This window comes from Pecten maximus, chromosome 11, assembly GCF_902652985.1.
Source record: "Pecten maximus chromosome 11, xPecMax1.1, whole genome shotgun sequence".
NCBI classification, from domain to species: domain Eukaryota; kingdom Metazoa; phylum Mollusca; class Bivalvia; order Pectinida; family Pectinidae; genus Pecten; species Pecten maximus.
Genome location: NC_047025.1, coordinates 7,066,896 through 7,093,500, shown reverse-complemented (window position 1 = coordinate 7,093,500; position 26,605 = coordinate 7,066,896). Strand labels below are relative to the sequence as shown.

Sequence of the window (26,605 nt, the reverse complement as noted above, 5' to 3'; positions counted from 1 at the left end):
AGTTACAATAAAATTATATAAAATATGTACTGGTTCACATTTTACTGTTATTAAAAATCTGCAGTTTTTTTGTGTGTCAAGGCTAATTGGAACACAGCACGCAGAGATAATGACATAATTTGTAAAAATGACACCATTTAACATCAAACGACAGAAATGTCACATAAATTTGCGGTCACGTGACAAACGTGTCTCAATTATCATGACGTCATCACTGCGGTACAGTGGCTGACCCGTAACATTTCGTTCATTCAACCTTTCACAAAACAAAATATACACTTGTTGTCCTCTCGCCCAAAACCAAAACGACAATATTCAATTATTAGTATGAAATATGAGTATGTTCACCGTTGTATTTTTATATCGGGCTTAATGCTACATATTAATCATTAGTGAACTTGTTTCCCATCTTTTCGCGAAAACATTGCCATCTTTTCGTAGATAAATAAACTAATTATCTTTTTGTAAAATTGCATACGTTTGTATTTGAACGGGTTGCCTTATTTTAATATTTGTGTGAGTTCGCAATAAAAATTAAAACAGGATTAAATTAAATAACTGTTTTCAGATTTTTTTAACAAATCGGGACCACTCCGGTATTGAACGGAGCCATCCCAGGTACATGTAGGTTGGTATGGAACAATATACCAACATGGGCACGTGCAGTTTCTTTTGAAGAAAAGGTTGTTCACACGGGCTACATATCCTGTCGAAACAAAAGCGCCGTGCTGTTATAATCATCACACACACACGTGCTGGATACAATAATACGCCGGGGACTATTTAGTTACATGTTGTATAGTAGTGCTTGCAAAATCCACAGTCAAACACGAGCTTGTATGTTTTGACAGCATTAATAAATAATAATAAAAAAAAAAACATGTGATAGATCAAACGATAATTCAGAGTAACAATACAAAAAACGGAGTCGGGAATACTTCATGGGTTATTACCAACATTTTTGATAGTTTCGCTCTAGGGACGTACATGTAAGTATATTCCAGTTTGGCATAACCCAAGAGACTAGCTATAAATAATATACAAACATCAAGTATGCATGCCTGTCAATACGGCGTATCAACATTAGCTTAGTGTATGAAAAAGCTGAACCAATGCTTAGGGCAAAAGTATGAATATTTTATTACCATATATGGTCAACAAATTACGCAGAGAGATTCTCCTCGATATAACATGTCGATATATTAGTTATTAGTAGGCTTAAATGGATATTTACGAGTTGTAAATCAATGAATAATTTGTGAATATTATTAGAAATACTTCTCTGTTGAGTAATTGTGAAAGCTTGCTCAGTTAAACTGTCGATTGTACCACTCGCACTAATCGATAGGAGTTCTGGCTCTGGGTGGACATCGCTCACGTCGTCCTGGTTGACGATTGGACATTCACAACTTGCTATCAACATGTACCACTGCGATCTTTTGTGGGGATTATTTCCGTAGATTGCTGAAAATAAACAGTGATTTGGGATTCTTACATCCGGGTTATTTTAGGTTGAATAGTGTGCGGGACTGTGACGGGTGTCGTTGCATGTGATTCACTGCAGTAAGAATGGCTCACACTGTGTGCTTCGAAATGAGTTGTGTGACACATTGGAGACATTACACGTGTTCAAAACGTTAACACTGGGTTACACATATTTGGAAATTACACGTGCAAATCGTCGATCAAGTGTTCAACATTTGTACGTTACACGTGCACAACACAGGGACATTATGTATGCTATATTTGGAAATTACACTAGCATTAATGATATAAACTAGTTATTGTTGATATTACGCTCGCAATGTTTGTTGACATTAAGTTTGATGCTTGGAGTATACACGTGCGGACTTCGTTAACATAATATGCTATAATTTGATACTACACGTGCATGAATTGTTTATATATACACGTATATAGATATTACACGTAAACTTTTGGTTGAAATATACTATGATATACATGTACGTATAATATATATCTAACATTAGTCATTGCGATATTCAGAACTGCTGTACACGTATTTGACTGGGTGTTCCGTTTACATGAGACATAACAAGTTTAATTTTAAAGTATATCTTATCGCCGAATCGACCTAGCATGCCACATGCACACATATATACAAATATATGTATACAAACTAGACGTACAGTATGTTCATAGTCGTCAGTATGAAAAATGAGTGTAAATAATGATGTACCATCAAACGCCATGAAGTGCCTTGATCACACGCTGGGGTAAATGACAGCGTAAACTCCTAATTGACAATGCTGGAGTTATAAATCTCTACTGAATACTTTATAATGAGACGATATCTAACATTGGGCATGCGCATCAACGTCATTCGCGAGATCACGGTGCAATGTGATAATGGAAACTCACTTAACTAGATTCGTCCCGGTTTCAGACAGTTGTGTGTATTCGATGGACGCTTTCTTAAAACGGAAGTCTACTTAAATGAATACTAAATTGATCTTAGCTCTAATAGCGACGGTATTGTATGTGTTAAATGATTTTGAAAAAAATAATGCTTCAGTTTTGAAGCATAATATGTATGTATAACGCCTTCAGTCAGCCAACTAGATGTGAAGTGTATCTGTAGCGAGTGAGTTGATACACTGGATAATGAATAAGCGAAGATCCAGTAACAGTAAAGGAAGTAGAAAACAGCAGTTTACCTCATTAGCTGACTTATTGTGTCGTTACAAATCTGTTCAAAAACGTCAGCTGGTGGATATAGAGGATGAGTTCCTGCACGCAGCGGAGTTCGGCGACGTTCCGACGGTCAAGCAGCTTGTGGATCGAAACGCCGACCTCAACGTCGACTGCATCGACGCCCTGGGCAGGACGGCGTTACGATTGGCCGTCAAGAACGAACATTTGGAGGTAAGCGTGATTATTTTTTTGGACTATTTATTTATTTCATTTTCCCTGTATAACTTACTGCTGAATGTATGAATATGTTTTGATCAGATTTATTTGGATCTAAAAAGTAATTAAAACTTAAATTATGTGTCAGCACCACTTGACTTTGGTTCAGACTGACAAATATTAGGGCGTTTTAATATTGTGAAAAATGCCGATTGTTAATGTGTATGTCTGGTCAATATTACACGTGCTTTGAAATGTGTACTCAGTATTACACGTGAATCGGTATGTGTATTAAGCATAACACGTGTATATCGGTATGTTTATTCAGTATAACACGTGTATCAGTATGTGTATTCAGTATTACACGTGTATCCGTATGTGTATTCAGTATTACACGTGTATCGGTATGTGTATTCAGTATAACACGTGTATCGGTATGTGTATTCAGTATAACACGTGTATCGGTATGTGTATTCAGTATTACACGTGTATCGGTATGTGTATTCAGTATAACACGTGTATCGGTATGTGTATTCAGTATAACACGTGTATCGGTATTTGTATTCAGTATTACACGTGTTTCGGCATATGTAAAGGGCATAACACGAGTATCGATATGTGTAGTCCGTTATATCCGTATAGTTTACTTTTTACCACGAAAGGTTATAGAGATCACTTTATACCAAAAAAAGGTTATATAGATCACTTTATACCCCAAAAAGGTTATAGAGATCACTTTACACCACAAAAGGTTAAAAATATCACTTTATACCACAAAATGGTTATATAGATCACTTTATACCCCAAAAAGGTTATAGAGATCACTTTACACCACAAAAGGTTAAAAACATCACTTTATACCACAAAATGGTTATAGAGATCACTTCATACCACAAAATGGTTATATAGATCACTTTATACCAAAAAAAGGTTATATAGATCACTTTATACCCCAAAAAGGTTATAGAGATCACTTTATACCACAAAATGGTTATAGAGATCACTTTATACCACAAAATGGTTATAGAGATAACTTTATACAACAAAATGGTTATAGAGATCACTTTATACCACAAAATGGTTATAGAGATCACTTTATACCACAAAGGGGTTATAGAGATCACTTTATACCACAAAATGGTTATAGAGATAACTTTATACAACAAAATGGTTATAGAGATCACTTTATACCACAAAATGGTTATAGAGATAACTTTATACAACAAAATGGTTATAGATATCACTTTATACCACAAAATGGTTAAATAGATCACTTTACACCACAAAAGGTTTATATAGATAACTTTATACCACAAAATGGTTATAGAGATCACTTTATACCACAAAATGGTTATATAGATCACTTTATACCACAAATGGTTATAGAGATCACTTTATACAACAAAATGGTTATATAGATCACTTTATACCACAAAAGGTTATAGAGATCACTTTGTACCACAAAATGGTTATAGAGATCACTTTATACCACAAAATGGTTAAATAGATCACTTTACACCACAAAAGGTTTATATAGATAACTTTATACCACAAAATGGTTATAGAGATCACTTTATACCACAAAAGGTTATAGAGATCACTTTATACCACAAATGGTTATAGAGATCACTTTATACAACAAAATGGTTATATAGATCACTTTATACCACAAAAGGTTATAGAGATCACTTTATACCACAAAATGGTTATATAGATCACTTTATACCACAAAAGGTTATAGAGATCACTTTATACCACAAAATGGTTATATAGATCACTTTATACCACAAATGGTTATAGAGATCACTTTGTACCACAAACGGGTTATAGAGATCACTTTATACCACAAAATTGTTATATAGATCACTTTATACCCCAAAATAGTTATATAGATCACTTTACACCACAAAATGGTTATATAGATAACTTTATACCACAAAATGGTTATAGAGATCACTTTATACCACAAAATGGTTATAGATATCACTTCATTCCACAAAATGGTTATAGCGATCACTTTATACCACAAATGGTTATAGAGATCACTTTATACAACAAAATGGTTATATAGATCACTTTATACCACAAAAGGTTATAGAGATCACTTTGTACCACAAACGGGTTATAGAGATCACTTTATACCACAAAATAGTTATAGAGATTACTCTATACCCCAAAATGGTTATAGAGATCACTTTATACCACAAAACGGTTATAGAGATCACTTTATACCACAAAATGGTTATATAGATCACTGTATACCACAAAATGGTTATATAGATCACTTTATACCACAAAAGGGTTATAGAGATCACTCTATACCACAAAATGGTTATAGAGATCACTTTATACCACAAAATGGTTATATAGATCACTTTATACCACAAATGGTTATAGAGATCACTTTATACAACAAAATGGTTATATAGATCACTTTATACCACAAAAGGTTATAGAGATCACTTTGTACCACAAAATGGTTATAGCGATCACTTTATACCACAAAATGGTTATATAGATCACTTTATACCACAAAATGGTTATATAGATCACTTTATACCACAAAATGGTTATATAGATCACTTTATACCACAAATGGTTATATAGATCACTTTATACCACAAATGGTTATATAGATCACTTTATACCACAAAATGGTTATATAGATCACTTTATACCACAAAATGGTTATAGCGATCACTTTATACCACAAAATGGTTATATAGATCATTTTATACCACAAAAGGTTATAGAGATCACTTTATACCACAAATGGTTATAGAGATCACTTTATACAACAAAATGGTTATATAGATCACTTTATACCACAAAAGGTTATAGAGATCACTTTATACCACAAAATGGTTATATAGATCACTTTATACCACAAATGGTTATAGAGATCACTTTGTACCACAAACGGGTTATAGCGATCACTTTATACCACAAAATTGTTATATAGATCACTTTATACCCCAAAATAGTTATATAGATCACTTTACACCACAAAATGGTTATATAGATAACTTTATACCACAAAATGGTTATAGAGATCACTTTATACCACAAATGGTTATAGAGATCACTTTATACAACAAAATGGTTATATAGATCACTTTATACCACAAAAGGTTATAGACATCACTTTGTACCACAAACGGGTTATAGAGATCACTTTATACCACAAAATTGTTATATAGATCACTTTATACCACAAATGGTTATATAGATCACTTTATACCCCAAAAAGGTTATATAGATCACTTTATACCACAAAATGGTTATATAGATCACTTTATACCACAAAAGGGTTATAGAGATCACTCTATACCACAAAATGGTTATAGAGATCACTTTATACCACAAAATGGTTAAATAGATCACTTTATACCACAAAATGGTTATAGAGATCACTTTATACCACAAAATGGTTATATAGATCACTTTATACTACAAAATGGTTATATAGATAACTTTATACCACAAAATGGTTATAGCGATCACTTTATACCACAAAATGGTTATATAGATCACTTTATACCACAAAAGGTTATAGAGATCACTTTATACCACAAATGGTTATAGAGATCACTTTATACCACAAAATGGTTATATAGATCACTTTATACCACAAAATGGTTATATAGATCACTTTATACCACAAAAGGTTATAGAGATCACTTGATACCACAAATGGTTATAGAGATCACTTTATACAACAAAATGGTTATATAGATCACTTTATACCACAAAAGGTTATAGAGATCACTTTGTACCACAAAATGGTTATAGAGATCACTTTATACCACAAAATTGTTATATAGATCACTTTATACCCCAAAATGGTTATATAGATCACTTTACACCACAAAATGGTTATATAGATAACTTTATACCATAAAATGGTTATAGAGATCATTTTACACCACAAAATGGTTAAATAGATCACTTTATACCACAAAATGGTTATAGAGATCACTTTATACCACAAAATGGTTATATAGATCACTTTATACCACAAAAGGGTTATAGAGATCACTTTATACCACAAAATGGTTATAGAGATAACTTTATACCACAAAATGGTTATATAGATCACTTTATACCACAAAACGGTTATAGAGATCACTTTATACCACAAAATGGTTATATAGATCACTTTATACCACAAAATGGTTATATAGATCACTTTATACCACAAAATGGTTATAGAGATCACTTTATACCACAAAATGGTTATAGAGATCACTTTATACCACAAATGGTTATAGAGATCACTTTATACCACAAAATTGTTATATAGATCACTTTATACCACAAAATGGTTATATAGATCACTTTACACCACAAAATGGTTAAATAGATCACTTTATACCACAAAATGGTTATAGAGATCACTTTATACCACAAAATGGTTATATAGATCACTTTATACCACAAACTGGTTATAGAGATCACTTTATACCACAAAATGGTTATATAGATCACTTTATACCACAAAATGGTTATAGAGATCACTTTATACCACAAAATGGTTATAGAGATCACCTCGTAACGAAAAGGGGTTTTAGAGATCACTTTATATTACAAAAGCATAACAACAAAACACTTTTACATGTCCTTGCTATCACTCGGAACTCAAATATCACTGATTTTTCTAGAGAATTTCCGAATGTAATGCTAACCCTTGGTATCATATCATTCTCACATCACGCTGGCTTAATAATTGATATTCTGGTACAAACGTAATTAAAATGGCGTCTTGGAACTCGTTATTTATTATTGTGTGTCCAGGTTTTATCGATTTTGAGATGGAATTATGTTTTTTTTTCTTATTATGTCTGTATTCTCTAATCTTGTATCGCGCTAATTGACCCGAAATACAACTCAGCACTATCATGTCCACGTGCACCTGCTGTTGTGCACATCGTGATCTCGCTAGGAAGGTTTCTATTTCTTTTGCTGATGACCCGATATGATCGCAATTTATTGAATTCATGTAGGATAACAAATCTGATACTGTCCAATTTCGATGAATTTTTTAATTGACATGTGAAAGTGAATAATCAACAAAGCCTTGTAAATAAAAGGCATTCACTGTCATTATAAGGTTTCTATTTCTTTATTTAGCGTTCAGTTCGGCTTGTTCGATGATCGTTTAAACTACCACGGTTCTTATTTTAAGAACCTGGCATAATTTTGATTTGAAGTGTACTTCTTCCGTAACAATGGATATTTCTCTCCTTTGACCTTCTTGGAGTATAGTCGCCTTTTAGGTATTGCTTTTGTCATTTTAACATCGTTTTATAGATTTTAATAAAATTAATTTTAGAATTAAAGTTAAATTATATCTTCGTTTCTATTGAAATGTCTCACTACACTTTTGATACTGTTAACGTCTCTGTTTACATAGATTGCATCACTCTTCATTCTTTTATATCTATTGTGGTATAAATTTCGTTTATTTTTTTTCTTTGATCAATTGCATTGCATGTGCTATAAAGAAATATTCAAACAAATATTATTCGAAGAAAAGAACAATCTATTGTTTAAAGTACGTTGCTAACTGGGGTCATATACATTTGAATGTACCTATATGGGAAACTGCTTTTTATTATTCGTTTTTAATGGTATTTGCATATTTGAGCCCAACACCATCAGATGATGGGCTGTTCAGATCGCCGTTATCCAGCCCTCCCTAGACTATCCTTGCTATCGCTATTTCTTGTGGAGTATCATTTTGATTTTGACAGTTGAGAGTTCGGTATTTCTGGAAGGATATTTCTTAAATTGGTACATTTGTATGTTTGCTACCCTTAGTCCTCAGTTGTACAAGACAAAATGACCGACAAGCAGTCATCGTGGATTTGAACACTTCGTCACTTCTTCAGAAATACTAGAATCCCTCCTAGCAGCTGAGGTTTCTTTTCACTATTTCTCAGGAAGGTCTTTCCCAGATATCACATGTTCGATAAATTCGTTTCGTTTGCTTCCTGTTTGTGTTTGCTCGCTTTAAAAAAAATTAAATTAAAAAAAACAAAACAAAAAAAAACAACAATGCCACCATCTTGAATTGAAATATGAAATAATCCGTGAATCAAAATTTTCGCTAATTCTGATAGCAATTCTTAGATCTATTTTTAGATTTCATTTACCTTGTTACCGAATATATCTTAAGATCAAAAGGGGGAAGATGGGTAAAGAAGATAAAAGATCAGTCTTACATAGGATCGATACAGATCATGAATCAGTAGGCGCCAACAGGCCTCTTTGACTTGTTAGTTTGTTTCTCTAGCGGTCGAAAAATAGAAGAAAAAAATAAAATAAAAACGGTGGGTCAAACCTTATCTAATTTTAGCACGCAGAAAAATTCCAAAAGGCTCGCAAAGCCCCCTTTAATGGCCTATGGCTTGTCTCTAACGCACACGGAGTCATCCATAGCTTCAGTTCAGTGTTAGATAAGCATTATCAAAAAAATGTAATTACAAATTAATTAGCCGCATTATAAAATACATACAGTACAGGCACAATGGACGGAGGTAGATTGATAAATACAAAATAAACACATAAACAATTTATGTAAGTAGGCGAATAAATAAATATATTGTAGATGGCTTTCGAGTTATAATATATCATTAGCAATTAATACACAACACAGTATAACCGATTACGGCCTGGTAAATCTCATGACAGAGGTAAAAACAAATGTTACTTCTTCAATGTCTTTTTTCCCCCCTCAAACAAACATTTCAGTGCACATGATCAAGACAAAAGTAAAAGTAAATTTGTAAAATTAGATCCAAGGCGGATTAATTATCCGGAACAAATAAAATCGGCAATACAAGGGACATAACTCTTGACAAAACTTAATAGTCAAAATGCTGTTCCAAGTTTCACATCTATAATATATAACAACAGACAGCGTTGTAATATAAGGTATGCGACTTGTTTGGAGGAAACTTAATGTTTGGGTGACTTGCTATCGAGTCAGTAGTACTGTTTTAAAATACCAATCACGTGTAGAATCTTCACAACTTCAAAATGACGAAAAATGTAGTGTATCTTACAGTAAACACTTACTACAATGTACATTTATCTTAAATAAACTTGTCCTATAAATAGATCAGGAAGATATGACGTTCTGGTGAGCATCTGCACGTGCTGCATGTATCTGTTATATTAAACATGCTGTTTGAGAACCCTATGACGTAAGTAAAAGTCACTACAGTTTCGTACAATATATATATGTACATGTCAGTTTATCAGTTATCCCATCTCATGGGGTTTTGCCGAATACCTGATGAAATTCAACATACATATTTGTTTTTTTGTTCCGGGATCACGATCCATTGGGGAAGGTATATCAGATACGGACATTTACCAGATAGGACATCTGCCAACTCTCACATCAACAAGCCAATCTGCAGTGCAGCCGACTGATAAAAACAGTGATCATCATTATTAAAATAAAAATACAACTAAGAAAACGGAAATTTCTAAAACACATAAAACATTGTATAAGATTTTTTTCTCTCCGTCAAACTTTCTCTCGCTGCTACATATATCACGCTGGTTTGGAATATGGACGAGCCGGATATCCGGTAAGACTTAATCAAAATTACAAAAACCGGAATCGGTCATGTTAATGCCACCGCTTCGAAGTTTACGCTAAATACTGGTCATGATATAATGGAAGTTACTATGAGTTGTGTGCCAACACTATTACATTTATTAATCACGTGAAATGTTGTTGTTTAAAATGAATTAAATTTGATACTCTCAAGCATTTGCTGAAACGGGACAGAAAGATGAATCTTGTAAAATCAATAGTTACGCACTTCCTAGGTTTGCCCTTTTAAAAATCGTGATGTATCGTCATCATTCGTCCGTCGTCCGTCTGTAATACTGAAAGGATTCTTCTCAAACCTGATAGGTTCCCCTTGGCCCTAGTTGTACCAATCCCAGTTTTGAGTCTGATCTGGAAAACAAAATGACCGAGCGTTTAACCGTTGTCTCTGAAACATCTTCTGATCTTTATTTGATTTCATGTAAATGTTTTCCTTACTATCAGATATTTACGAGGTAAAAGAGAAAAGAAGGGAAAAACAGAGAAAAGATCAAACTCATACATGGATCCATTAAAGGGCATCCAATGGTGGGCGCCAAGCTCATTCTGAGATCTCTTGTTGTTACTTATTTTATCTAAATTTTTATTTATAATGATATTAAGGTACTGGCCCTTCAGAAATATAGCATAATCTTATTAGAGCCAAAATGAAAAATAAATCCATGACTTACACTTAATCAGCCATCGATGAGATATTTCTAGGTGGGTCATATATTGTGAAAAGTAAATATATTGAAAAAATGAATAAAAAAAAGTCCAATGCTGCTTGTTTGAATTACTCAGAATAGTCTTATTTGTCAAAGGTTGACCCACTTTCCCCCTCCCGTTTGGCTTTGTGTCATTGCCATTGTCAGTTAAACAAACAGGGGCCGCGTGGCCAAGTGGTTAAGATGTCCCGACACTTTAACACTAGCCCTCCACCTCTGGGTTGCGAGTTCGAAACCTACGTGGGGCAGTTGCCAGGTACTGACCGTAGGCCGGTGGTTTTTTTTCCGGGTACTCCGGCTTTCCCCCACCTCCAAACCTGGCACGTCCTTAAATGACCCTGGCTGTTAATAGGACGTTAAACAAAAACAAACCAAACCAAACAAACCAAACTTTGAATAAAGGAAGCTCATTGCCTATAGCATAAAAACCTATTTATACTGAGTACTTAAATACCGTAATGATCTCGTCAAATCCGTCCAGACTTTGATTCCGAGCCTTGACGTAATTTGCCGAGATGTTGGGTTTGCCCTTCATCGTTTCCGGAAGAACACCTGCTGCCGGAGGTTTACATGATGCAAAAAGTCACACTTCGCGCCAAAATTTTTATTGTAATTATACATCCAACATAACTGCTTCGTCCTCCGGGACTATAAGTAAACAGAAGGACAATTTTATCGCCGGATGATTCCCTCCGGGAGCCGGGTGGTAATTACAATCCACATCCGGTTTCAATTACAGCGGAGTATGCGTCGGTGTATGTGCAATGGAAAAATTACTGTGCCTTAAGGTTACAAAATGAATGAATATGGAGAGTATAACTAATACGTATGTATTGTACAATTAAGTCTTCCTCAGGTTAACAATTCCTTGTATTAACCTAAACAAAGACGATAACTATTTTGTTATATGAAGCAATGCCTATAATACCATTGTTTGCTATAAGTTATGATTTATGAATTTTTCACAGCCTTAAAGAAATTCATATATGAAGAATCTCACATTTGTTTGAAAATTAAAAAATCTTATCAAACAAACACAACAAAAATATGGTAGAGTTATACATGTATTCGCATTGAATTGAAAAAAAAACCCATTCCATTTACTGTCCGTACTCAAAAAACTACTGTTCATGTGGTAGTGCTTTACATTCTTCAAACTTAACGGCATGACCTTTTCGGGAAAAGTAGACCTTGAAAATCTTTTCCTGTATCCTTGGCGATTTTGATGCTGTTCTAGTGTACATGTAGGCTCTTTTCAAGCCCGGCAGTACTTTCGTCTGCTGTATAGCCCGGTGATCGACAAATCTCTTTTCTGATTGGTAAACATTCTTAAACCTCGGGAAATTCCCTGTTACTATTTATAGCCGAAAGTAACTATTTACCATGTAACATCTCGTGCAGGAATTCGCAAGTTACAGATTAATTTTGCGTTTGGTAAAGACCTGTTGGAGAGGTCTAGACCAATCAGAAAACGGAAAAAAATCAAAAAAATCATAAAGCAATTGACAATAAGGCAACGACTGGAATACACATATTTAAACATTGAAGAAGTCTAACTGTTTTGAACCTGTTGTAGAAGTAAGGGGAGTCATTTCTTGTATCACGCACTCAAGCGTGCCTATTCACGTTTTTTTGCAAATTATCTAAAATGCATGCTTTATTTTTTGTGATATTCTTGCATCACTGCACATAAAGAGGAGTTATGGAGTTATGTTTAGGTTCCAAAGATAAGATAAAACATAAATTGTATCTGAAGTCGGTGCATTTTGGGTGAAAACAAATAACACACGCTTCACAGGAAACCTTGACATAAGCTGTGATTCCCCTACAAACGCCACATCTATTTATACAGCGATTCATAACCTCAGTGATTCCCTCGGGAAATCTACACCTAACTCACCTATTTAAAGAATAATTCCATCCGGGGATCTATATCCATACCCCAACTATACAAGGTTATCCTAGGGGAAACCATACATCCTAGAATATCTGCATAGAGTGCTTCAATCCGGGAACCTGTACATACTGTTTCTATGTACGGCGATTCTCTCTGAATTTACATATACCTCATAATGTACACGCACCCCCCCCCCCCCCCCCCCCCCCCCCCCCATATATTCTACATAGAAAGGTTATCTTAGAAACCTACACATAACTCTACTTCTAACACGAAAATTGCGACTCTGTGAGGGAATCATCCAGTGACAAAAGTATCCTTCTGCATTAAGGACAAATATCCAGAAAATGTTAATCAAAGTTAGGATGAAGTGACGGAATTACGTGTTCCGGATTTGTAAACCAATGAAAAATACATAGGAGTTCCGAATGTCTGTATCAATCTTAACAATCAACATGGTGTAATGTTACACAATAAAACACTGAAAGAAAAAACTCCTCAAAGTGACGAACTTAGTTAGTCAAGTCCCTGTTGAAGTCCGTCAAACTGTACGCTACGAATCATCCCTATCAGTTTGACAAATCCTCTTGGTCAGTTAATCAGATAACCCCACTTCCGATCTCCAGTGATGTAACACTTCCCGCCACTAAACAGCATCTCTTTGTGTGATCATATTTCACAAGGAGTGACCGCTACTACGTATACGCGCGCAGTCTTTTCAATAGATCAGCAAACCCCTCTCTAAAGGAAGCTTATTTCGTCGACGAAGTATACAATGTAAGTATTTTTGTTTGTTCATAACTTGCATATGAATTTGAGTAATGATCTAACTATATATTGAGGCAGGGACACTATTACAACAGCATGTATTGCACACATGGGCTCAGTTTCGAGATTTTGTGTAGATCTAATATCTGACGATAATGGTTATTTCGGTTAATCATACAACTGTATACTGTTTATGCCGCGGAATCATTTTTTAAAAAGATTTAAAATTGTGCTGATGTATTAAACAACCACGGACTTATTAATTAATAGGACATGTCTAAGTCCTTGCATGGTAGAACTGTTTTTTTTACCGATCCACTGTGAAATTGCAGCTGATTAAAATTAGTTTTATTTCTTCTTTATAAATCAACAGACCTCTTATCGAGGTAAAAAAAAAAAACAGGGAAACTACTATCTCTAAAAATTGTGTATGCTGTGCTACACAACCTTATTGCTGTAAAACCCGGAAGTTCCAGAGCCAATATGGCTGCACCCATGTCAGACACTGTGTATATATAACATATAGAGCATATATACTCAGTGTATTCTTCACTAGTACTGCCGATATTGTGTCCCGGTACGAGTCAAAATTTGCCTCTGTCATTAATGTGTTATCAATAGAAAAAATAGGCAACATTTTTACATTCAACAAAATATAATGATACGTTTGCAATAGGCACGTGTCTGTATGAAAATATATATATCTGAAATTTGAACAATGCTGTTACTAGTGATCGTATAGATCGTTTATTTTTGGATAAAATTACACAGCTGGTCAACTGTTTTCTATGTATATATATCGTGGAAAATGAGGTGTAACTGCATAGAAATTGTCAACATCAGTATAAAAATGTAATCAATATATTAATTTACAGTATAAGTGCCTTGTTATGTGTGTATGTTATGTTACCATTCCAGTAGTAAAGGAATACTTATCTTATTGTATTACAGTAGTAAAAAGAAGTGCCTGCTTACGAGGAATTCCATATATTTTCAAGGAAAAGATGTATGTTTTGAAAAGTGTTGAAAGTGACATGCAGGTTAGTGAAGTCTATATTTCATACCTTATAAACAGAAAGTATGTGCTAAAATTGACTACTGATCAATTCACACCTTCATGCTGCATTTAGTTGAAACTTTATGTTTTGTAATAGAAACACTTTCAAAAGTGTAAACAACTACAAGATTGTTTTAAAAAATCGGAAATATTCATTCATGTATCTTTATATTAAATTATGTTTGTGCTAATTTCAGGAGGACTAAGCAGGGATGAAACTGAAGTACCATGACGTCATGACAATCATGGATGATGACTTTTGTGTTGAAATAGATGGGGAACAAATCATTCAGTGCGATTCTTTAGTGGATTTTTTTTTGCGGACTTGTCACCATTATATATGCTTTCAACTAAGCATATCCTAGGAAATGGCCAAACATTCCTCTTCATTCAGAAAGTCATCTTAGGACTACATGACGAATTCGAAGAACTGGACAGAAAGCTCTCATCGGTGGTGCCCAAAATAACTAGGGCGATGTATTATGTTTTTTGGACTTTATAATAGGCAGAATATCATTTTTAAAGGGATTCTTGAGCGTTAAAAAATGCTCATATTCATCTAGAAACTAAATAACAGTCTGGAAACAGAAAACTTGATCCTGAAAAGAGATACAGGTGGTAATTTTATTTGATCCTGAAGTCTCTACAGGTGGTAGGTTTCTGTGAAGGGCTGAGATCAATTATTGCCTTTTGCTATTTTTAATTAGCTTATATCAAAAATGAAAACAAATCACATTATTGCATACATAAAATCTTGTGTATCTTGGAAAATGAATGACATATTATTATGTTAAATGTTTATGCTGCTATGTGTCCCAAGATGTTGAAAGAGGCACACCTTTGGAATAAAGTTGAATTATCTACATACCAAAGAAAATCACATCTTTTTATTATTCATAGTAATTTGTATATATTATAACTAAGAGATTTTTCAAGACAAACATTTCATGATGATGAAATATTTTCACTAGATCAATTATTAATTTATCAGCTGCAACTTTCTTTTTTCGCCTGATCTTTTACACAAGTGACAGACATTACTTCGTCAATAAGGTGATCTCCCGTGGTTAATAGTGTAATAGTTATTTGTCAAGGTACGATTTCAATAATTTCATCAGAATCAGAACTTATTTAACATCAGTACTTCGTCAAAGTGACATACTTACTTCGTCAAAGTGACATCATCACTTCGTCAAAGTGACATACGTACTTCGTCAAAGTGACATCATTACTTCGTCAAAATGACATTGTTACTTCGTCAAACTGACATTGTTACTTCATCAAAGTGACATATGTACTTCGTCAAACTGACATCATTACTTCGTCAAAGTGACATTGTTACTTCGTCAAAGTGACAAGGATCACATCGTCAAAGTGACGACTTTGGTTCCTCAACTTTACTATTTGACCAGTCATTTTAAGGACAATCAACTTGACGAATTAAATTTGTCAAACTGACAAACTATTTTTTTCAGTGAATGAACTGTTCTTGGAAATCATAACCAGATCTTAATTAGGATTTGGAAGAAGAAAAGAATCACGATTTATATTCGAGCGCTGTCATCGGAGTGACGTGTGTCCCCATGGTATCTGTTATCATAGTTACATGAACGCGATGCTATTTTTATGATGTCATATGTTTATGTCTCACGCAGAGCAGATAGAGTTCTAATAACGCTAATGATACCATAAATTAGATCATATATCATCTTACTATATTTAAATTTCTACTCAAGTTGGACTCAATGAAACTACCAAACTTAATCTGTTTCATTTGCTCATGAATTTGACCAGATTAACACTAATCAGTGCGTATGAATACATGGTTAAAATCCTTCCGCGGAACGATTTCACTTTTTCTACATTGTTGTTATAAGCATGGAATACTTATTAAAATTATCAAATTTATAATGTATTCTTGTATTTTATGAAAGACCAGATATGCTAAATATTTCTATTTTTGCAAAATAATGCTGCTTTTAATCCTAAAATTGCGGACTATTTTACTCGACCGACTAGACATGCAGAATCCGAAACTCCTCGGGATTTTCCGCATTTGGACTTTTTTTCGAGTTATTTAAGGATTAACATGCTTTGCTTTGCAGTTCATTAAATTTGTCTCAAGAGCAACTCAATTCATGACCCCATGAAATCGACCAAATCAAGATTCAATCCTAAAAATATACATAGCTCAATGTAGCATTTTGCAGCACTTAAAATAATACATATTATACAATTATGGCCTTTTGGTAAGGTCGATAAATGGTTTTGTTTACCCTTAAAAGATATTAACCGAAACAAATAAAATCAATCGCATTACTGCTTGTTGATAGATGTTGCAAATCGCTAATACATGTACTATCATTTGTTTAAATACACTAAAAACTGTTTTTTTTTTAAATATTTATTTCTGCCATTTGTGTCGATAGCAGGGAATCTGAGCACGTGATATCGATATCCGTATTAAGCCTACGTATATGTACATGTATGGTATTTGATTCTTTTTTTTATTTCATGGACAGCAGCTTTCATTTAGAGACGACATATCATATTTTTATATGTATAGGTAGCGCTTAGGAAATGGAGTTCAATATTAAAATTTTAAATTTTATAGGCCGTGACTAAGAAACGGACTTAAATGTTAGAATTTTATATTTATAGGCTGTGACTAAGAATTGGAGGTGAGTGATTTATACAAATATTTAACTCAAATTATTTCATATATAGTACCATATTCTGCAAAAAACTTAACATATAGCAGATAAGAATGAATTTTGACTAAATCAGCCGTAGATCGTTTACTTTGGTCCATTTTGCTGTTTTGAAATACAGTGTAATTTCATTATCCCCAAAAATAAGTAATCATGGATTTATTTTTCTAAATTCCGATAGCAGACAAGCATTAAACGAGTCATTCAGATCCAATAAATATATGTTCTTAGGACTCAACGGATTCTAGAAAAGGTTCGAGGTCGCCACATTGATGATGGTAATAATTAAGTTTAACTGTGATCTTTAAATATCTCCATTTAATTTCGTTCCCAATTGCGTGATCGAAGCTTTCGGCCGCTGAAAATAGAGATAAAATATTATGTTTTTATAAGATGTGTTTTTGTCTCGCTTGCGACGAAGTCGTGAAGTCAGAATAGGATTCTACTGTTTTCGCCTTTCGACCGCGGAGGCGTCGTCAATATTCACTTTGAAGTTTTGCGTTTAGATTCATTGCTTAAAAAGAATAAGTACATATTTAGCCAAACTTGGTTGACATTTAGGTCGCATAGTGGACATCTTAACAAAATCTTGATTTACGGAATAGCATCCATAATGTATGGTACTGTGGACTTAATGACCCACTAGGAATCTGGACTTTAAAGTTTTGTGTTCAGCTCAGTTCCCCAAAAAAGTATCAATGTAATTTCAACCTACCTGGAATAAAAATGCATTGTTGTATGGACATCTCAGCACACACTACATATTACATGATCTTTTTGCAGTGGTATTTTGGTTAAGAACCCAAAAAATGACATAAAATATTGAATGTTTCTCCATTTTATTAAAAATTAGTTTATAGTCAAATAGGAATGAATTTTATGATAAATCAGATGTGATTTGGGGGTAAAAATAACACATTTAGATGAGATTTAAGAATCAATGATGTTTCAAAATTTGGTATTTGTCTTGCAATGTATCAATATATACACAAGTCTATGATGTATTCAGGGTGTTTCCATACTATGAAGTGCCCCCCCCCCCCCCCCCCTTTTTTTTTTAGAGAAACTGTTGAAATTTGAATGAATTTTGGAGTTTGCTTAAAACTTGCTGTAGTTCAAAAGCGGGACAGGCGAGTTTAATGAGAACATTATTATGTTGAAAGCATACGTCCTTGCCAAAAAGGCAAAGAAATATTTTAAAATAATGATATATTGTCAGCATTCCAGAACCATCACATTCTGCGTGTGCTTAATTATCTTATTTGCCGTGTTTTACTGTACGGTTGTATTTTGTTGTTGTAAACCACTTATGTTTCGCTTGGGAGTTATTTTTACGTTAATATTTTCTGCGAACTTACCTCTTCATCAATATCCGCGAATACCTGATAACGCGAACTCTGATCTAGAAATGACTTTAAATTTGCGAATGACGAGCTATTAGAGCCATGGACTTAGGCAGACTTCTACATCGGTAACCGATAGCTTGGCCGCCATCCAAATGTATCCTTTTCGGACAAATTATCGCGAATGAGTTAATTCACGATTGATTTTCCTCGTGTATAACGCGAAAATAAATCCCACGCGAACTAGAAGTGATTTACAGTATGATATGATGAAGTTTACCGTCCTCCATTTCTTTTTACACTGTGTTTACTTGTCTGGTTGCCCAGCTGTTGTTGTTTTGGTTCCTGATTTCAACAACCGGAAATTACAATGGGTATAGGAAATAATTAGTCGTTGAGATGTACTGACTCAGAATGGCGCCGTGTTGATATTCCATGTCTAAAACCTTGCTATTAACTCTGGCCGTCACTGACTGTACGCTTACAAATATGGCACTCGTTAGTTGAGATAGATGGTCAACGTTCGATAGTCAATGGATTGAATCAAAAGGATATCGCATATGTGTTTATATAATGAGGTTATAGACAGTTTATCATTACTTCATTGAATAGTGTTTATTCATCAACCTGGTGGCTGATCAAAGCTGGGCTTTATCGGTTTATTAAACAACTCTGTCATGAGCTGATCAAAGCTTAACGGAATGGCGTCTAATTATTAACTAAGAAGTGAGCTGATCAAAGCTCAACTGAAGGGCGTCTTTTTTTATCAACTCCGTCGTGAGCTGATCAAAGCTCAACTGAAGGGCGTCTTTTTATCAACTCTGTCGTGAGCTGATCAAAGCTCAACTGAAGGGCGTCTTTTTATCAACTCCGTCGTGAGCTGATCAAAGCTCAAGTATAAAATGTCTATTTATCAACTCATTAGCGAGCTGATCAAAGCTCAAGTATAAAATGTCTATTTATCAACTCAGTAGTGAGCTGATCAAAGCTCAAGTGTAAAATGTCAACAGGTGCGAGCTGATCAAAGTACAACTGCAAATTATATATTTAAAAACTAGTAGCGAGCTGATAAATGCTTTATGAGTGGTATTTATTTTTGAATGTTTATCAAGTCATCAGCAAGATGATCAAGCTTATTAATTATGTTTATTAGTAAAAAAATGTTATTAAACCAATGGGTGGATTTTAAGCATTGTGTTTAAATTACTGCATAATTATTAATATAACGAGTTTTGGCTGATATCACCACAGTGAAATGCGTTTCCCTTCTGGTTTTTTAAATTTTATTGATGCTGCAGACTATTTTGGCCAAACTTGCAAATTGCCTCGCGGCCAAACAGCTTGAAACCTGACCATCGTAAATTCTAAGCACACTGTATTGTCCCAGACCCACTCTCAATGTTAAAACAACACAGAACGTCTATACGTTATGTACATAATGCGATATTGTGTAATGTTTAAGAACATTGTAAACAATGATGATATATAGTAACTTACACTTCAGTGTATAAAACTGTCTAGATCAACTCAATATACAAGCGTTACGGTAAATCAATCATATCAAGCTGTTCTGAATTATCATTTGTGCAAACATTTTATTTTTTAAGTGATGGAGTGATACTATCATAACACAGCTACGTACTCTTCTCCCTCAGGACCCTGGCTATTAGGCACGTGCGATTATTCTATCTATTGATCGTTTTTTAACATGATTGCTCACAGGTGGTGGAGATTCTCTTAGACCGATCCAGCGAGCTTCACATCCAAGAATCAGTCCTGCAGGCTATCAGTGCCAGCCACGTGCAGATAGCCGAGACAATTCTGAAACATCGTCGTTACCTGGATCTCTGGAATGACAAACGGAAGTTAGGTGGGGTCGACCAGTTCTTCAGCAACACCACGTTGGAAGAGTCACAGTTTTCGCCCGACATCACGCCGCTTATTCTCGCCTCGCAAAAGAACCAGTACGAAATTGTTCAACTGCTTCTTCTACGAGGGGAGATAATTCAGAAACCACACAAATTCAATTGTACATGCCAGGATTGCGAAAATAAAATGCAGTTTGATAAACTCCGGTTGGCAAAATACAGACTGAACGCATACCGGGGGTTAGCGAGTGAGGCGTATATATCCCTGTCCAGTAAAGATCCCATCTTAACAGCATTCGAGCTAGCTAACGAACTTCAGAATTTGTCTACAATAGAGAAGTATTTTAAGGTAAGCATACACTTTATATCAAACAATGAACCTATCTTATGTACAATTTACACATTTTCAACAATAAGTTCTGGTCAGTTGTTGTGAAACGTACTTCAGGTTGGTACGGATAGCTATATAAAACGTTATCTAACACAACCAATATTATTGTTAGTAGCGTTTCGACAACAGCAATTTTATCTTCCCTCAGAATTCTATGACCAGTATTTCGAGTGTACAGTAAGGTGGTAAGCGTGAACGAGATGGTAATAATGGCCTGAGTATCTATCGGAGTATATACTGTACGCGTGCTTAATTTAGCGCAAAAACAGATTAGCGGAACGATGGATTAGCCCACCAACAATGATTGCCATAGAAACCAATGTAGATAAGCGAGAATTAGCGTAATCATAATTTAGCGGGATGTTTCCAGCGTGAAAAACGTGAAAATAAGATCACCGCTAAAAGATGTACGATTACAGTAGTCAGTGTTCACTTAGAAATATGTGTTACAATTCAAGTATCTAGATTTGTTTAACAACATCAATGTTTACTCATAAATATGTCATAAAATACGAATATCAAGATATAGTAACTATGTGTTATGTAAAGTGGATGTTCACTAAGAATGCAAGAAATATGAATAAAAAGCATATATTTTGAAAAATTTTCCAAAATAAATAAAAAAACCTATTAGTGAGTAAGCCATCATACTCAATCTGTGCTGACTATTTTGTGTCTAGAACGAATACCTAGATTTAGTAAACGACCTGAGCGAATATGTGGTGAAGCTTCTCGATCGAGTCCGGACGCAGGCAGAACTGGAGGTGGTGCTCAATAAGACGGGTCGACCCAAGGACAACAAGTACGAAAGTCTGGCACGTTTTAACCTAGCTATACAGTATAGCCAGAAAAAGGTAACTTGAGTATTATAGCAACATACATTTGTAATAACATACAATTGTTGTATCATACATTTGTAGTAACATACATTTGTAATAACATACATTTGTAATAACATACATTTATAGTAACATACATTTATAGTAACATACATTTATAGTAACATTCATTTATAGTAACACATATTTATAGCAACACATATTTAAAGTAACATATACTAATAGTAACATACATTTATAGTAACATACATTTATAGTTACATTCATTTATAGTAACATACATTTATAGTAACAAATTTACAGTAACATACATTTACAGTAACATACATTTATAGTTACACTCATTTATAGTAACATACATTTATAGTAACATACAGTTATAGTAACATACATTTATAGTAACATACATTTATAGTAACAAATTTACAGTAACATACATGTATAGTAACATACATTTATAGTTACATACATTTATAGTAACATACATTTATAGTAACATACATTTATAGTAACAAATTTACAGTAGCATACATGTATAGTAACATACATTTATAGTAATAAATTTATAGTAACATACATTTATAGTAATATACATTTGCAGTAACATTCATTTATAGTAACATACATTTATAGTAACATACATTTATAGTAACATACTTTTAAAGTAACGTACATTTATAGTAACATTCATTTATAGTAACACACATTTTAGTAACATTCATTTATAGTAACATTTATTTATAGTAACATACATTTATAGTAACATACATTGATAGTAACATACATTTAAAGTAACGTACATTTATAGTTACATTCATTTATAGTTACATTCATTTATAGTAACCTACATGTATAGTAACATACATTTAAAGTAACGTACATTTATAGTAACAAATTTACAGTAACATACAATTACAGTAACATACATTTATAGTAACATACATTTATAGTTACATTCATTTATAGTAACATACATTTAAAGTAACACATATTTAGAGTAACATATATTTATAGTAACAAATAATTATAGTAACAAATATTTATAGTAACATACATTTATAGTAACATGCATTTAAAGTAACAAACATTTATAGTAACATACAGTTAAAATGACCTACAGTTACAATAACATAATTAATAGTAACATACATGTACAGTAACATACATTGATAGTAACATACATTTATAGTAACATACATTTGCAGTAACATACATTTATAGTAACGTACATTTATAGTAACATACATTGATAGTAACATACATTGATAGTAACATACATTTGCAGTAACATACATTTATAGTAACATACATTTATAGTAACATACATTTATAGTAACATACATTTATAGTAACATACATTGATAGTAGCATACATTTATAGTAACATACATTTATATTAACATACATTTACAGTAACATACATTTATAGTAACATACATTTATAGTAATTCATTGCAAGATATATTGTAATACTTAATGATTTTTAGTATTAAAATGCGGAAATGGACGAATATCCAAGTCAGAGATACACGTAGCTCAGTCGGTAATGGCGCCGACCACGTGACCTCAGGTGAAGATCCGAGTTGCATGGTTTGACGCTTCATTACCGTGTCGGTTAGCATTTCTCGAGACTTCTCTCTTGGTGGTGTCCTTGGGCAAGACACTTTACCCTAATTCCTCTAGATGGCAAGCGACGGGCCTCCCGCATGTTTTTGAGTGAGGTTGCCACCAACTTAACTAGGAGGTTTCGCCTCATAAGCACTCTGGCTGTTCACGGGGCGATAAACCCAGCTAGCAAACAAACAAACAATATTCACGTCATTACTTTAATAAACCTCGATACTCAAGGTGTTACTTTTACTTTCACTCTCTGCACCCCCGGAATTTATCATGACAAAAACGAAGGTACATAACTAGCTTTTCGATTATTGTCAAGAAAAAACAACGACCAGTCGCTAAGCTGATGCTTTTCATTTGGAGATCAGTGTGACGCGACAACAGTCAATCAGTTTAACGGTAACATGTCTAAAATGATTGATCGATGTACATCAAATGATGAGACTACTCTTTAGATATATATCCACAGTGTGCTGATGACCAAATCAGCAATTCTGTCGTGAAATATTCCAGGATTACTGAGAGCGAAATTAAACGTAACTGTCGGAGTATCGGGTATATACTTAAATGGAAATGAGCATTGTTTCAAAAAATGTTTAATATTGCTTTATTCACCCCTTTGCTCAGTCCGAAAAGCGATGCAATTTATTCATTATCATTAAGCTATTGTATCAAGACAAAACAGCATCTGACGAGTTTATAGTATGGAAGACTATAATCGGGTTTCAATAAGGCTTTTGTTTTAAGATAAAATCACAACTGACACATTTACTTCTATGGCCCCAGCCATCATTGTGGTAAACTTATTCAGTCAAATGCATACACGAATTACGAATTGATCTCAGTTCCTCTATACTGCTACTATGTATGTATTCTTCAGTAGAATAGTCATTAGATATGTATAGTCAGCTGAAGCCCATGAAGCTCTACGGTATCTTACACTTCAATTTTTATTGGTTTGTGTTAATAATTTTCAGCTGATATATCATCTGTGTGATAATTTGTTTTAAATATACTGTACAACATGGTCAAAATTCGGCTATATATATATTTGTATAAAGCATCTTACCTCTTGTTTAAGTTCGTATCCCATCCAAGTTGCCAACAGCGTCTTGTCACTACCTGGTATACTGGTCTGGAAAATATACAACGCTCTAGTTGGGCCCGACGAATCATGATGGCCACGTTATTCCTCTTGGCATATCCCTTCTTAGTGCTAGCTCACCTCCTTACGCCTGGTAAAGATGTAAGTATTGACCAATGTGTATCAGTATAAAGAATTACAAGGCACCGGTACCAAAACTATCATGTTACAGCGTATGGCTTGTTGATCGTTCATAATCATGCTTTTGACGAACCCATGTCATTTTGCATCTTTGTGCTAGTATAGACTGACTACCAGTCATCAAGTGTTTTTGTTAAGAGCTTCTCAGCTGAATTATGACAGTAAATTATCTCTCCCAAACTCAGGATCAGTCATAAATCAGAAATCAAAAGTATTAATTATCCCCCGCGAAACGCGTTTGTGGGGGATATTAAATTGGGCTCCGTCCGTCCGTCCGTCCGTGTGTCCGTCCGAGATTCTTTTCCGGGCTATAACTCCATAACCGTTCCACGCAGCTCCTTGAAAGTTTCTGTATATATCAGACTAGTGCCCTAGTTGTGCCTTTTGCTATTGCAGACCTTCCATTTTCGGTATTTTTTCTGTCACCATGGAAACTTAGTCAAAAATACCAAATTACTGTTTCCTTTTGTTTCCGGGCTATAACTCAAAAACCGTTCGACGCAGCTCCTTGAAAATTTCTGTATATATCAGACTAGTGCCCTTGTTGTGCCTTTTGCTATTGCAGACCTTCCATTTTCGGTATTTTTTCTGTCACCATGGAAACTTAATCAAAAATACCAAATTACTGTTTCCTTTTGTTTCCGGGCTATAACTCTAAAACTGTTCAACGCAGCTCCTTGAAACTTTCTGAATATATCAGACTAGTTGTGCCTTATGCTGTTGCGGACCTTCCATTTTCGGTATTTTTTCTGTCACCATGGAAACTTTATCAAAAATACCAAATTACTGTTTCCTTAATAACTCTTACTTTGAGCTTGATATATATATGTATTTGGGTTTTCATACCAACTGTGGGGCGCGGGAGATAATGCCAAGCTTTGTGGCTCCTCGTTTATTTTATTTATAATATCAATATTCTAGAGATAGGGACCAGTCTAGTTATTGTACAATTATCAATAGTATGGGATGAGATTTAAGTTCTGTAAAATAAATTGTCCAGTAAATATGTATTGAGACATACATACCTAAATTCTGTCGCAATAAATAGGTCTAGGTAAGTAGTATAATTTACATGTCCAAAAGTACTTCTAATATTCAAAATGTAAATTGACCATGATACTTTTGTGCATTTTATAGACTTTGTATAAGATGGATTGTCTTTCCCCAACAGTTTGATATTTAAAATGTAAATTTACCACGATACTTACGTGCATTTTAAAGACTTTGTATAAGATGGATTGTCTTTCCCCAACAGTTTGTGAAGTACCTCCGTTTCCCGTGTGTCAAATTCATATGTCAGACGATGTCTTTCCTCACCTTCCTTGTTCTTATCATCGTGTCTACCGCGGAATCTTCCCGGACAGTATCCAACAAAATTACTCTTGGCTCCGAGTTTCCAGACATCCACAATACCTACGCTGAAATCAGACTATTCTCAAATGCAACCATGTACGGCAGTGATTTTCCGTTGAGACCGCTTGCGCCGACCATGACGCAGATTCTTATATCACTTTGGGTAATAGGTAAGTTGTCTCGATATCATACGACACAGATTTGTCTTCGAGAGCGTCCTGAGAAATGCTTTTTTCTGGAATCTCGCCAAACTGTTGTGATCAGAGCCAAT

At 34.1% G+C, this 26,605-nt stretch overlaps 1 protein-coding gene and 1 long non-coding RNA gene across 2 annotated transcripts in view; both read left to right on the top strand.

The window, feature by feature from the left end:
• Positions 1–1,525: 1,525 nt before the first annotated feature.
• The window catches only part of LOC117337383 (short transient receptor potential channel 3-like), a 41,860-nt gene continuing 16,780 nt past the window's right edge, over positions 1,526–26,605 (top strand). Inside the window, exons 1-5 of the mRNA XM_033898354.1 lie at positions 1,526–2,886; positions 20,704–21,198; positions 21,921–22,094; positions 24,778–24,942; positions 26,237–26,504. Coding sequence (XP_033754245.1) covers positions 2,626–2,886; positions 20,704–21,198; positions 21,921–22,094; positions 24,778–24,942; positions 26,237–26,504 — 1,363 coding nt within the window. The 5' untranslated portion in view covers positions 1,526–2,625. The remainder of the gene's footprint in view (positions 2,887–20,703; positions 21,199–21,920; positions 22,095–24,777; positions 24,943–26,236; positions 26,505–26,605) is intronic.
• On the top strand, positions 13,612–15,872 carry LOC117337384. The gene is made up of 3 exons (XR_004534801.1): positions 13,612–13,879; positions 14,822–14,910; positions 15,125–15,872. It is a non-coding gene; the product is annotated as an uncharacterized LOC117337384 (long non-coding RNA).